The sequence below is a fragment of the Anser cygnoides genome, chromosome 14 (genome assembly GCF_040182565.1).
Source record: "Anser cygnoides isolate HZ-2024a breed goose chromosome 14, Taihu_goose_T2T_genome, whole genome shotgun sequence".
NCBI lineage: Eukaryota > Metazoa > Chordata > Aves > Anseriformes > Anatidae > Anser > Anser cygnoides.
In genome coordinates this window covers 8899407-8911753 of record NC_089886.1, presented here as the reverse complement: position 1 = coordinate 8911753, position 12347 = coordinate 8899407, and the positions used below count along the sequence as shown (strand labels likewise).

At 40.6% G+C, this 12347-nt stretch overlaps 1 protein-coding gene across 4 annotated transcripts in view; it reads left to right on the top strand.

The window, feature by feature from the left end:
• Window positions 1-12347, top strand: part of RNF145 (ring finger protein 145) — a 44752-nt gene that overhangs the window by 13224 nt on the left and 19181 nt on the right. For all 4 annotated transcript variants that reach the window (XM_067005463.1, XM_067005464.1, XM_048080403.2 and 1 more), the window contains exons 3-4: window positions 4901-5009; window positions 10734-10825. In XM_067005463.1, coding sequence (XP_066861564.1) covers window positions 4901-5009; window positions 10734-10825 — 201 coding nt within the window. The remainder of the gene's footprint in view (window positions 1-4900; window positions 5010-10733; window positions 10826-12347) is intronic.

Below are 12347 nucleotides of genomic sequence, written 5' to 3'. Positions count from 1 at the left end.
TGGCTTGCCACACAAAGACATCACTCCTCAAAAAAGCAACACCTCTTAAAGCCCACCGTGCTTCTGCTGCCTCGGACAGCTGCTCAGCTAGCACCCGTGAGGCTAGATGAAAGATGCGCTTGGTGGTGCTAGCACTGGTGTCCCAGTGGCTACTTGAGACTGATACAGATTTAGGCATTAAGTGCTCTCCGAATGGCTTGGCTTGTAGGTTGATTTCCGCTGAGTACATTTTGTATAAGTTTTTTTGTTGGAGCCACTTCTGATGCAGTAGAGGTCCTTGTGCGAGGTGCTTCCCTATGACTGTTTTTTAACAACAGATGAAGAACTGGTCTCACTCGCAGGTCAGATGTCCCAGACAATTCAGAAGGCCCCATTTGGCTGGGTTATTCTTCAAAGATTCTTAATACAAGCTGAGGATGTACAAGAACTTTTCTTCTCTCCTGTTATGTGACTTGAAAATGAGTGGCTGTTGTGGTTCCTTCTGGTCTTGAGCCAACCTGCGCCAAAGAGGCCGTGGAATCTCCCTTGGTAACTTCTGCATCTTGCCTTTACCTACTGGGAGCTCTAAAACCAATCTTTTGAAAGCCATCGTTTTTTGAAATAGGTGTTTTAGGCACAGACAATATATTAAATCTCTACATAAATTGTTCTGGTGACTGGTTACCGCAAGAAGTAGACTCACTGAAAATAAAGGTGCAAGCTGTTGTTATACTGTTTCTGTCATATCAAATATAGTCTTTCAGAAGTCTGTCCCCTGTTATGGGTACTTGTATGTTGTGGCCAGATAATCTTCTGAATAAACTGAAATGAGCACAGTCAAGGGTTAGGCTAAAATGCAGTAACAGACTCCGTGGTACAGGGTTCCTACTTGGAGTCAGGACAGACGTGAGTCTTGATGGCATTCTGCGATCACAACTTGCCGCTTTACAGGGCATTTTGTAAGATGTGCCCTTTATCCTCAGAGGGTATGGTTGAGTGGGCAGATAGGCCCTCACAAATTAAATTTCTGGTACAATCCAAGCAATTGTGCTGTTACTTTCTGGTGCTCGCAGATATGAATTCCTCACTTTGTAGCATCCAGCATAAGGAGCTGCTTTTCTTCTGAGCGCAGTGTTTCCTTGGCAAGCCTCTGCAGAAGCAGCATCCAAGAGATGGTTTGGTTTTACTAAGAAATGTTATGAACTCTTGAATTGGCTTTCATATGCTGAGCTCTCATTTTTTGACTAAACCTGTAGGAAACTTTGATTAATAATGTGAAGTGGACACGAGGGATCTGTAATCATGCAAATGAGCGCTAAAATGTCTCATAAAGAGGATGAGTTGCAACTTTGATCGTGCTCTAGAAGCCTCCGCTGCCTGCAGCATGCCAATAAAATTCAGGCACCTGAGTGGGCAAAAAGGTAACACGGGGTGAGAGCAGCTGGGAAACACCTTGGTGGGATGCAGATAGAGTGCTGAAAGGCAATCTGAGCGTGAGCTGCTGCTTGCTCTGACAATGAGCACTGCGCGGTGAGAGGTTTTCATCTAGCTGAATCAACAAGTTAGAAATGAGGTCATGAGCCAGTTAATACGTGTTCGCATCCAGCAATGTTTAACTTAGTTTTTCTGCTGATTTTTTTTTTTTTCTTCCCCCCACAGTTTTTCTTTATTTTCCCCAGTGGGGCCTAAATCAGTACCGGAAAAGGCGGTAGAAGCTCCCTGCTTCCTTGTGCTCCTGAATGGGTGCTGAGGAGCGTGCGTTTGTAAGGCTGGCACAGTTAGTTACTGTTAACCCATGGCTAAAGATTGCCCACTAAGATGTTTGTCAAACTGTAAATCCTTGTGCATGGAGAATCTCTCCAAAAGGGATGGGTGTATATTTTCAGTACTGTGCTTGCTTCTGACAGAGGAGGTGCAAATGAAAACAGAATGTAATGATTTAGATGAGAAAGCTGCCGTGAGAAATTTCATTTTCTGGGCCTTTGTTTTGAAGTGGGATCTCATTTATGCTGTGTACTAATTACATCATTTGCTGAAGTGAAAAGAAAGGGAATAGAATGTCACTGCTAGTATGTCTGAATTTGAGCTTGTCTTCCTTTTCTTCTGCAATGAGCCAATTTGATAATGAGTTATTTGCTTTCTTTTTTTGGCAGAAGCCTTGTAGATAAAAATGAGGCTGGTACCACTGTGGGAATAGGGCCTCTGCAGCAAAAATGCAAATATTGCAGTATCGAGGGTGTCAAACTCTCACTTAGCAAGTCATAAGAGGGAACTGTAAATAAGAGTGAAAGGGAACTACTTAAACGTCTCTCACTCTCCCCTTCTTCAAAACCTAACCGTAAGAGCAAATAAGGCCTGTTTCCAAGTAAACATTTAAATTCTGGCCCAAACCCGTGAGCAGTGGTGTTCGTCTTTAAAGCTGCTGCAGTAACCTTGGCTGTCCTGGTGCTCCCCCCTGCTGTTGGGAGGCTGGCTGTTTGAAAGGCACGGATGGGGCAGTAGTCTTCGTATCTTCTGATGTGCATTTAGACCTTTTTTCGTTCCTTCAGTCCATCCTATACTTTAGTTAGTGATCACATGGAGAAGAATGAACTTCAGTCACTTCTAAAATACTCCTGTGTAGCATGGCTGTGTGGCAGTGCAGTAACTGCCCTCTAAAATATCTTCCTTTTACATAAATTATCCTAGCACTGCTCAAGCACATCATCATGTGCCCTAGGAGCGGACTGTCATGTGATGGAATAAGGTAAAGAAGATGGCAGAGCTTGAATGCAGATACAGTGAACAGGTACTCTTGGACTGTTTGTAGGGAAAAAGAGGAATAAAAGACTGCATAATAAACCCCATTTAGCTCTCCTCCACCTGAAGGTGAGTCACGGGCTGCAGCGAGAAGGAAAGGTTTAGAGAGGTTTGACTCAAAGGCTGGAATTGTGCATGGCTGTGCACCAAAGAGGTGTCCCTACCTAAGCAATCAAGGGGAAGTGGTAATTACAGAGGAGACTAGATATTAAAAGTGTCTGCAGGTGCTTAGAGAGCTGGTGAAGCTGTGGTGTGGTGCAGACTAGTTAAATGTCTTCGAGATTCTGTTGGGAAATTCCTGCTCTTGTCATTTGTCTGTTTGGTCGAAGGAAGGTGGTGAACAGAGAAGATGAATTCTCCAGCGTACTGGTGTTTGCTAAGAAATCCTAAGATAGGAGTGTTGGCACTATTGAATTAACTAGAAGCACGTTATTCTGTGTAAAACAAGTGTTAGAAAGAAACTTGTGCTGGGTTTCAGGTCCCTTGAGAAAGATTAAAATAAAAATAGTTTTTGCTCAGTATCTAAACCAGTAGTGGTGACTTCAGTGGTATTTCATTTTAATTGAAGAAACTGTCAGTTATTTTAGCTTTTGGAAAGAAGGAGAGTAAATGGTTTTTGTCTATCATAGTCACATGTATCATCATCTGTCATACCTGAATCGATCTTTGCTTGGCATCCTGTGGGTCTGATGCCTTCTCTAGGAGCATGTTGCAAGTTACCTTCTTGTAGACCTAAGTATTCACAGAATTTTAGAGATTGTTTATTGAAGGTGGGAAGTATTAAGTAGCCTTGAAATACTTCTACATAAATACTGACTTTGAAATCATATCTTTATCAAATATGGGAACATGTTATGTTCCTAAGTTGTTTTATAGTAGCTGTTTGTCCCAGGTTTATGAGTGCTTAATCTAGAGTTGCATTATTTCTTAAGTAGTTTTAAAAAGTTCAAAGTATAAATTAACTCGGTTAAGAAGGCTGTGCCCAGAGTTGCTGAATGGATGGATGATACTTGAAGTGTAATGTGTATGATACAGCTTTAAATTGACAGTCCAAGTCCTTTGGTGTTTTGTTCTTAGCTGCAGGGAAGTTGCTAGCCCATTGCTTTTTTTTTTTTCCTAAATGGATTTCAGTGCCAGGCACTTCAGTTGACCTTCAGAAAAGAGCATGAGTGCACTGCATTGTGGTGGTGAGATCGGAAATAAAGATTAGTCAGGGCACCATGCGATGGGTCTCTGACCTGCTCAGCCTGTCTGGGGAAGAGGATGGGCATCACCACCCAGTTGTGGACTTCAAAGTACCATGTTAATAAAGTATCCTAATGAAAGCATGTAGGAAAGAGAGGATCATTGTTCTGTTTGTTGTAAAAGCTGCTGAGCAGCCAGGCTGTGTTTTTGAAGACCAGCCCTGTATCTGCATTGGGTCTTTTTCTACAATCTTGCTAAATGCTATCAGGCAGTGAGGGAACTGCTGGTGTCAGTGCCCATAAGCCATAGGTTGTGCCAAGGTGCCTTGATTTGCAGCATCCTGATGGCTTCAATGTGCTTTAAAATGTGCTCGAACGTTACTGCTGTGGAGATGAGCCTGTGTCTACCTCAAATCATGGGCATGTGAAATGTCTTAATGCCATGAAGCTGCAGTGGAAGAATAAAAAATATGTAATGATAATCAGCATGGATAAGTGTTCTGTGTGTCCTTTGCTTAAAAAGTAATAAAAAGATTTTTTACATCACATAACTGAGGCTGTTAGGTGGGATAGGCCTTTTTTTTCTTCCTGCTACACTGAAGCTCATTTTCACTAGCAAGAGAGACACCTAAGCCTTTTGCCCTAGTTACATAGGTTATGATAATTGTCGGCTTTAAATACTGGAGGTCAAATTCACTGCTTGATACCTAGATGTAATTTTACAGAAGCTGGTAGAGCTATTTCTGTTCATGACCAAAAAAAAAAAATATATTGTGTGCTGTTTTGATAAGAGGAAAATATAGGTACCTGAGTTTTAAAACCAAATGAAATCAAAGGCAATTAAAGAGATCTGAATAACTTGACTGTTAGTTCATATTTCAAGAGACTTGAGGTTAAATAGTGTTTTTTGAAACGTCAACCTCTGCTTTCTGTTACAGGTTACATCTTAAGTGTTGTGCTCCTCACTTTACCAAGGCAACACCTTGTTCAGCTTTACCTGTACTTTCTGACTGCATTGCTGCTGTATGCTGGGCACCAGATTTCCAGGTAGGAATAAATGGGTTAGATTTGTTAGTTTTATTTGGGATTTAAAAATGTAACTGATGCTTTGTTAATATCTTCTGCAAGTGGGTTAGGTCTGGTTTTATGGAGGCACTTTTTTCTATGCCAGACACCTAAATATATCATGCCGTTTATTGTGAAAAAGTTCATGGAATTAAATGTGCTGTCAAGTAGTTCTGGTGTATTTTTGTTGACTTAAAGGAGTTTTGAGCTGCTTTTGTGTGGAGTGTAATGCCCATTAATCTAAGAGAAAGCACTACAGGACGAAATGTTGTCTCTGATGTAGTAATCTGACTTACTCAATGGCTCGGTTTACATGCTTTCAACACTGGACTGTTTTACAAAGCAGACAGGATGTTACCTTCAATTTCCTGGCACCTAGGAGGAGGGAGAAAATAGCTGTGGAAGTTGGTAAAAGTAAAGTAACGGTGGAATTGATTCCTAAATTCATCTTTGTGTAATATATTTTACAGTGAAAACAAAAAGAAAGGTATTTGGATTTAAAACACAAAGCAAGAGGCTGGAAAACTGTGAGAAAGGCAGGACAAAGTAGATCATCTTCCTTTGTTTGGCTCCAGCCAAATCTGTTGAAAGCCAATGTAAACTTTCGTACTGACAAGATGTTTAATTGGAACCAAAGAGAGTGCCCTCACATTAATGTCTTTACATGGGAAGTTTTGAAAATGTGGACTTGAGCCTGATTTATTTTGGTGCCTGCTGATGGGAAACATTTAAAAATGTGCTTTTGATTGATTTAAGTGAAGTAATAGGTTTGCTATTTCTGCATCAAAATCGTTGTTCCAAAGCATTTGCTGGAATATCTCTTATGCAGTACGTTGCAGCTCAGGGGAGTGTTAAGGAAGGCTTTGTGGTGACTTGACATGTCAATGTTGTGGCTGTCAGAGTTTCAGTTAATGATTTCTTGAATGGATGAGGATGCAAGAGAGGAATTATGGCCTCTTATTTACTGGGTAGGAAGGAAAGGGGTTTTTTTTATCATCCTCAGGGGAGTCCTGAGTTTTTATAGATACAGTTTGTGGGTGTTTCTCTTAGAGTTAAAGGCTTACTTATTAGAAAAAGCAGCCTAAACATTATTTAAGAGCTTGTGTTGAAATAAAAGTAAAGCTGGTAACAGATGCCCATCAGATACAGGGTTTGGTCCAGAATATTTATAGCTAGAGATCCTTAAGCCATTTTGGATCTTTAAATCTTTCAAAAGAAAGGAGGATGGTATGGATTTCGGTTGATACATTAAAGAATAACATTATTTGATTTTAATAGTTCTTTATTGTTTGCTTTTCTCCGTAATGTGAATTATAACTGGTATCGCTTTGAGAATTACAGGCTTCATTGAAACATGTTGGATAACTATTGCTTGGACTGTTTGGTGTGCTCTTACTAAACTTCCTCTACTTGATACTTCTGGAGTGTGTTAATAAAGACTTTAATTAAATCTTGCATCAACTGGCACAAAAATATTTAATTAAAAGATGTCTGAGATTCAAATAGTCCAGCAGTATTCCCTAGCTATTTTGCATAGCAAATGCAGCTTCTAGCACTTTAGAGTGTGCTTACCCATTCCCTAGATATAAAACTGACTTGGTTTGGAAGGAAGCACTGTTCAAGGGGATCTCAGCACCAGCCTTTGTATAATGCAGGGAGTGACACCTGAATTAGCTTTTCAAAAGAATTTTTGAATCCAATTAGTTTTCATACTGAAAATAGTGAAGTGTAACTAACACAGACGAACTGTGTTACTGGAGCTGTACCTCTTATTGATGAGGCTATCCAATTCCAACTGACGTCTCTATTTAGCAGGCTGATCATGGTAAGACATACAGAAATCACATGTGCAAACTGTTCCTGATTTTTTTTGTTGTTAATAAATCTGCTTAGAACTGAAAACTTGCAGTGCACTGCTCGTACGCTACCAGTTGGGATGCTATTTAAGACGGATGAAGAGATCCCATATTGAGGCCAGTTTGGTTAATGCAAATTATAGAACAAGACCAAAATCAGCTGGCACTTGTGACTCTGCAGTGTCCTGGAAATTCTGAGCTGTTGAAAGACTGCAGCTTTCAGTGCTGTTTTTCCACCCAGAAATAGCTTGTGGTTCAGCTGCAAGTCTAGGAATAAGAAGATCTGAATTTTATAGTTAAGCTCTGACTTCAGACTTCCAGGTCTGTGTGACCTTGACAATCACTTAACTTCTTAGCGTTTGCTTCCTCATCTGCAAAACTGGGACTTACCTTAATGTGTGCGGATTGATTAGCTAATGCTCATGAGCACTTGGGAGAGTCCAAGGCGGCGCTGCGTTTATATGTGACATGTTAGCCTGGCAATTTGGGTAGAGATAATTCACCATCTGTTTATGGAAAAAGGAGAAGTCAGCTTTAGAAAATAAAATCCTGCCGCTCTTGACAAGGAAAATGTATTTTTTTTTCTTTTTTTATGTAGCTGCATGAATGTCTTGCTTAAAAGGATCACATTTCTTCTCCCCAGTTGCAACAATAAAACTGGGGAAAAGAAATGATGCAGTTATCGTGCAGAAAAGAAACGATGCAATTAAACATGCTGTTTATGCTTAAAAAAAAAAAAAGCATTCTTAGATTATTTCATGTTTTGCTGTTTTGTTATGATTACATTCCAGATGTTGAACCTGATAGAGCTTAGGTTGAGAAGATTTGAGGAGAGGGAGTGGGAGGGGGAGAAGGAGGAGAAGGCAGGGAGCAAGGGACTGAATCATTACTTATGGATAATCTTTAAAGATGTTTTTAATTTTAAGGATATCTGTAGCCATTCAATACCTACGACTGTGTGTGTTTGATGTTAACAGCGAAGATTAATCAGCCACAGTAAATGCCGGCAATATGACTCAGGTCAGATAACCCCAGTTCCTTATGCCTGTCAATTACAAAGCACATCTTTAGTAACAGAAGACCTTTCTGTGCTTTCAGTAACAAAAAAGGGGTCATGTGTGAGGCACTGTATCTCTTTACCTTTTCAGAGCAATGCTAGTCGTGGCTGGCCGTGATTATATGTTAACAGTCCAGCAGTTTGATTAAATGAGGCTGGGAGTGCATCCACAGAATAAACAGCAGGCGATCTGATCTCAGTTTTATTCTTACGCCCTAATTTTCTGAAGTAATAACGTAGTTTCAGTCATTTCATTAACTAGTAAATAATGATTTTAGCATTCTTGTTTTCTTACATTGCTGCAGTAAAGTGAACAATTCCCCGATGTAAAAGCTGCAGCTTAATACAGTTTTAATTGATCAAAATTGAGTGCATGCACTTGCTCTTCTCAGCATCTTGTATGGCACTGCAGCTGTTCCAGGCATCTTCTGATTGGTGTCTGTGCCAAAAGATCCTTGTGTTTGCACTCGTAGTAAGAGAATCACTGCTTTTTCTTATTTAGACATCATCTACAAATACTGTTTAAAAAATTTAGGAGACCTTAAAGCATTGCTTCTCTAGGCTGGCAGGCCTTAAACTCTCAATTAAAGAAAGGTACTTAAAGAGTGAAGCCAAGTATAGTCCTCTGTGCAGATGACTGAATCAGACAAGGGCAAGAAATGTAGCTTGGGAGGATTTGGGTCGTCTCCAGACACGTTCCTGCTGTAAACGAACCAACTATACGTGCAGCTTTGGTGGTACATCTTGGCTAAGTTGTGCAAGGTTTTCTCGCTACAGTTGGTATTCTGGATGATTTTGTAACCTGTTTCCTGACAGATGTAGAAAAAGCTTGATGTCTTCACTGCTTTCCTTCTAGCAATTTAGAAATAGCCAGCATTTTCACCTTCAATTTGAGGATGGAGCATGATATTGCTAATACAAAAAGCCATCTTCAGCATGTTGCAAATTCAGAGAAAATCTGTGGTGGGGCTTTTTTTTTTTTTCCTCTCTCCAACTCTGATGGATTATCCTGTCTGCTTTGCAAATGCTGTCAGAAAGTGTTTTCTGCAGATTCGCGTAAACAAAAATACACAACTTCGTCCCAAAGATTACATCCTTTTGCGTGTTTAAAGGTTGAAAAAACCCCTTGTGCTTATCTTTGGCTTGATAACAAGGGGAAATGTTCTATGCAGAATCAGTCATCTTAGCTGCCTTTTCCATCTTCATGTGTTTTTAATTGTAGGTTACAGACTAAAGAGCCCATGTCGACATACCTCGCATATACTATGACACTTGAAAAGCTGCTGTGAGTAGGCAGCGTTGTCAGCTATGAAGAACAGGCTTTGAAGTGTTTGTTTTAGTACTTTGAGATTTATGTCTTGAATTCCAGAGAGTTTTTGCAAATGAAAATGCGAATACCTTAGCTTGGAGTAGCGAGATGATGCTAGAACCAGAGTGTTTTTCCACATTTCTGGGGAAAAGCGGATGCTTCCAGTAGCACTGCCTTGCATTTTTTTTTTCCACTTGAAGTATAAAGAGCAATTCGTACATTGGTTGTCATTTCCAGTCTTGCTTGCTTTGCTTTGCCTGCATCTGTTTGCAGCAGGTGTGGATTGCCTGACTGATGTAAATAAATACGTAATTCTGTCGTGCCATGCCCCTCGAGCAAACAGACTCTGCTAGCTCCACGCGGGGTCAGCTGAATGTGTGTGTCTGGCATTCCTGGGACGTGCTGCAGCTGGACGCGAACGGCCGGACAGTCTCGGCCAGATGGGAGCAGGGGCTGTGGTGCTGCTGCCGGCAGAGTTGGCAGGGTCACAACGAGGTGCAGCAGCAGCCACGCGAGGAGTGGGTACCGGAGGGTCTCAAGACGAGGCAGAAAAAGGGGCTGAAGATGCGGATCCGCAGGGTCACGAGGATCGCCCGCTGTCTCATGGCAGGGGATTAACGAGCCATTGGAGAATTACTGCCCTTCTGTTCCAGGATTATCTTCTGAAAGTGCAAAATGTTTGCTCTTTGTGTGAAGTTTGTATTTGACTTGCATTGCTGTTACACAGGTTAGCCTGCTCGAAAGTGGAGATGAGATGATCACCAACAGCAGGCAGAGTGCCCGCTCTCCTAGGGTTCTTACTTTTTTCTTTGATTTCCTGAGCCCCCCCCCTCCTAGCCCACTTCTGAGAGAAGTTACAGATGTACCGTCAGATTTTCAGACTCCGTCTGCCACTTGTGGTCCCTTGGTTTGAGGGCATCCAGTTGGTCCCCCTGATTTCCCTAGGATAGAGTCAAATTTTTGAAATCTTGTTGGATATAAGGATTATGAAGCAACCCTGTCCCTGGTCTTCTGTGATTGTCACTTTGCCTTCATAGCTATTTTTTAAAACAGTGCAAAGAGATTGGTGCAAAACACTGTGACCATTACGTTGGAAGACCTTTTCACATGAAGCTGGTGGGAAAAGAAATTAAGATTAGGAAGAAGAACCACTTAATAAGGGAACTTAAAAATGGAATGTGCTTAAGAGGCTTTGTCAATAAGCAGTTTCAGGCCACCTTCTGAAGAGCAGCTTGGGTGTCCCAAAGGACTTTTACAGCTGTGACAGTGAGTCTAATTACAGATAATACATCTCTCGCTAAAGTCATGCTTCGGTTAGATCCTTTGATCACTGAGGCTGCCATAACAGTAGTGTTAATATTGCTTTTCGTAATTTACTTAATTGACTGTAACATACACTGAGGTTACGTGTCTGTGGAATGAGTGAATTGCTTCTTGTCTGGTCAGAAGGATCTTAATATTTTTGTGGTTTTATTTTTTTTTAGGGATTATGTGAGAAGTGAATTGGAATCAGGGTATGAAGGGCCAATGTACTTGGAGCCTCTCTCAATGAATCGTTTCATGACTGCTTTAGTAGGTAAGTGATTTAGATATTTGTGATGCAGGGGAGAGCTCTGCCTAATTCTCTTCATGGAAACCTGTGCGTGTTTCACCTCTTGGTTTCAAATTTCTGTGTCACTTTTAGTAGCTGTGATCCTCATTAATATTGCAAGAAGTATGGAAGGGTAGATGTGTCCTGCTTGGCTCTGTATGTGCCATTAATTTACCAACAATTCCTTACTTTAGATCTGTTTTGGAGTTTTTTAAAATTTAATGTTAGACTTAAATCTTTCAGATTTATACGGGCTTCCTAATCAACCCATTACACTTTTGTAAAGGTGCAGTTTATTGAAATTCATGCTTGTCTGTGCTGTGTTCTTCCTAACTGTGGATCTGAAATTAGAAATGTGTTGTAAATTGGTAGAGTAGGGAAAGTAGATTGTGTATATTTTCTTATAGACGCACTTTAAATTCATGCCCAGGAGTTTGGGTGAAATCAGAAGTTCTTAAAGGAGTTAGTTTACCCCAGTAGGCACATCAGGTATTTTTAAAAGAAAGCTTTTTTTTTTCTCTGTATCCCTGTCTATCCCTATGATAGCATCAAGGCATAAGGAATGAAAGGAGAAAGATCCAAGGATCTCGTGTAAGCAATCACTTCAGTTTGTAGTAGCAGAACACTTCTGATAGCATATAATTTCTTTCAACAAATATTACTGAGATTGTTTAGTACTTCTGTATTTACTATTTCTAGAATTATGCTTCCTAAATACAGCATTCTGCCTCCGTGTTCTTCTGAGACTCGCAGTCTGGTTCAGCATGACTGGATTGTCTGTCTGGAAAACTCCTTGGATGGAAAGTCCTGTAGAAATTTCAATAGTATTTTTATCTTTGGAAGCGTTGTACAGGCATTTATTCTGTATTGTCTTTATAGATAAGTGTTTTCACTCTCTTACAAAAAAAAACAGGGGCAATAGGTTTGTGGATGTGTGCATGGGCCTACAGGCTACTTCTGTTTATTTTTAAATCGACTTCCGGGGCTGTTTCTAATGAAAGCATTAAGGAGTAACAGCTCAAAACTACATTTAAATTGTGTTTCATGAAAGGCAGAGATGACTACTACTTTGAGATGTTTAGGTAAAGTCCTAAAGAATTGGGCTTTCTACGCTCTTCCCTTACCCTCCCCTCTCAGATGGATTTTGGAAGAGAATAAATTCAGTGTTAAGGTTGCTACACCGTACCATATGCTCTGCTGAGAGGATATTGGAATGCACGCGCTGTGTGTATTTTAAAAATAAGCCAAAGACAAAGTCAGAAGAAAAACCTTCTCTAATTCCTTTCACTAAGGTCTATGGTTTTCATCAGATTATTGACAGATTTAGTCAGCCGTGGACTGTTGACAAAACTCAGCTGCTTCCTGTTTACTTGCAGCTGCTACTGAGAGATTTAAATGAGCTTACTTCTTTCCAGTATGTTAGGTCTAGCAGAATATATACATTCCCTGCCTGCCAGCATCCCCACTTCATCCCCACTTTTAAATTTGGGATTTGTCGTTGCTTTTA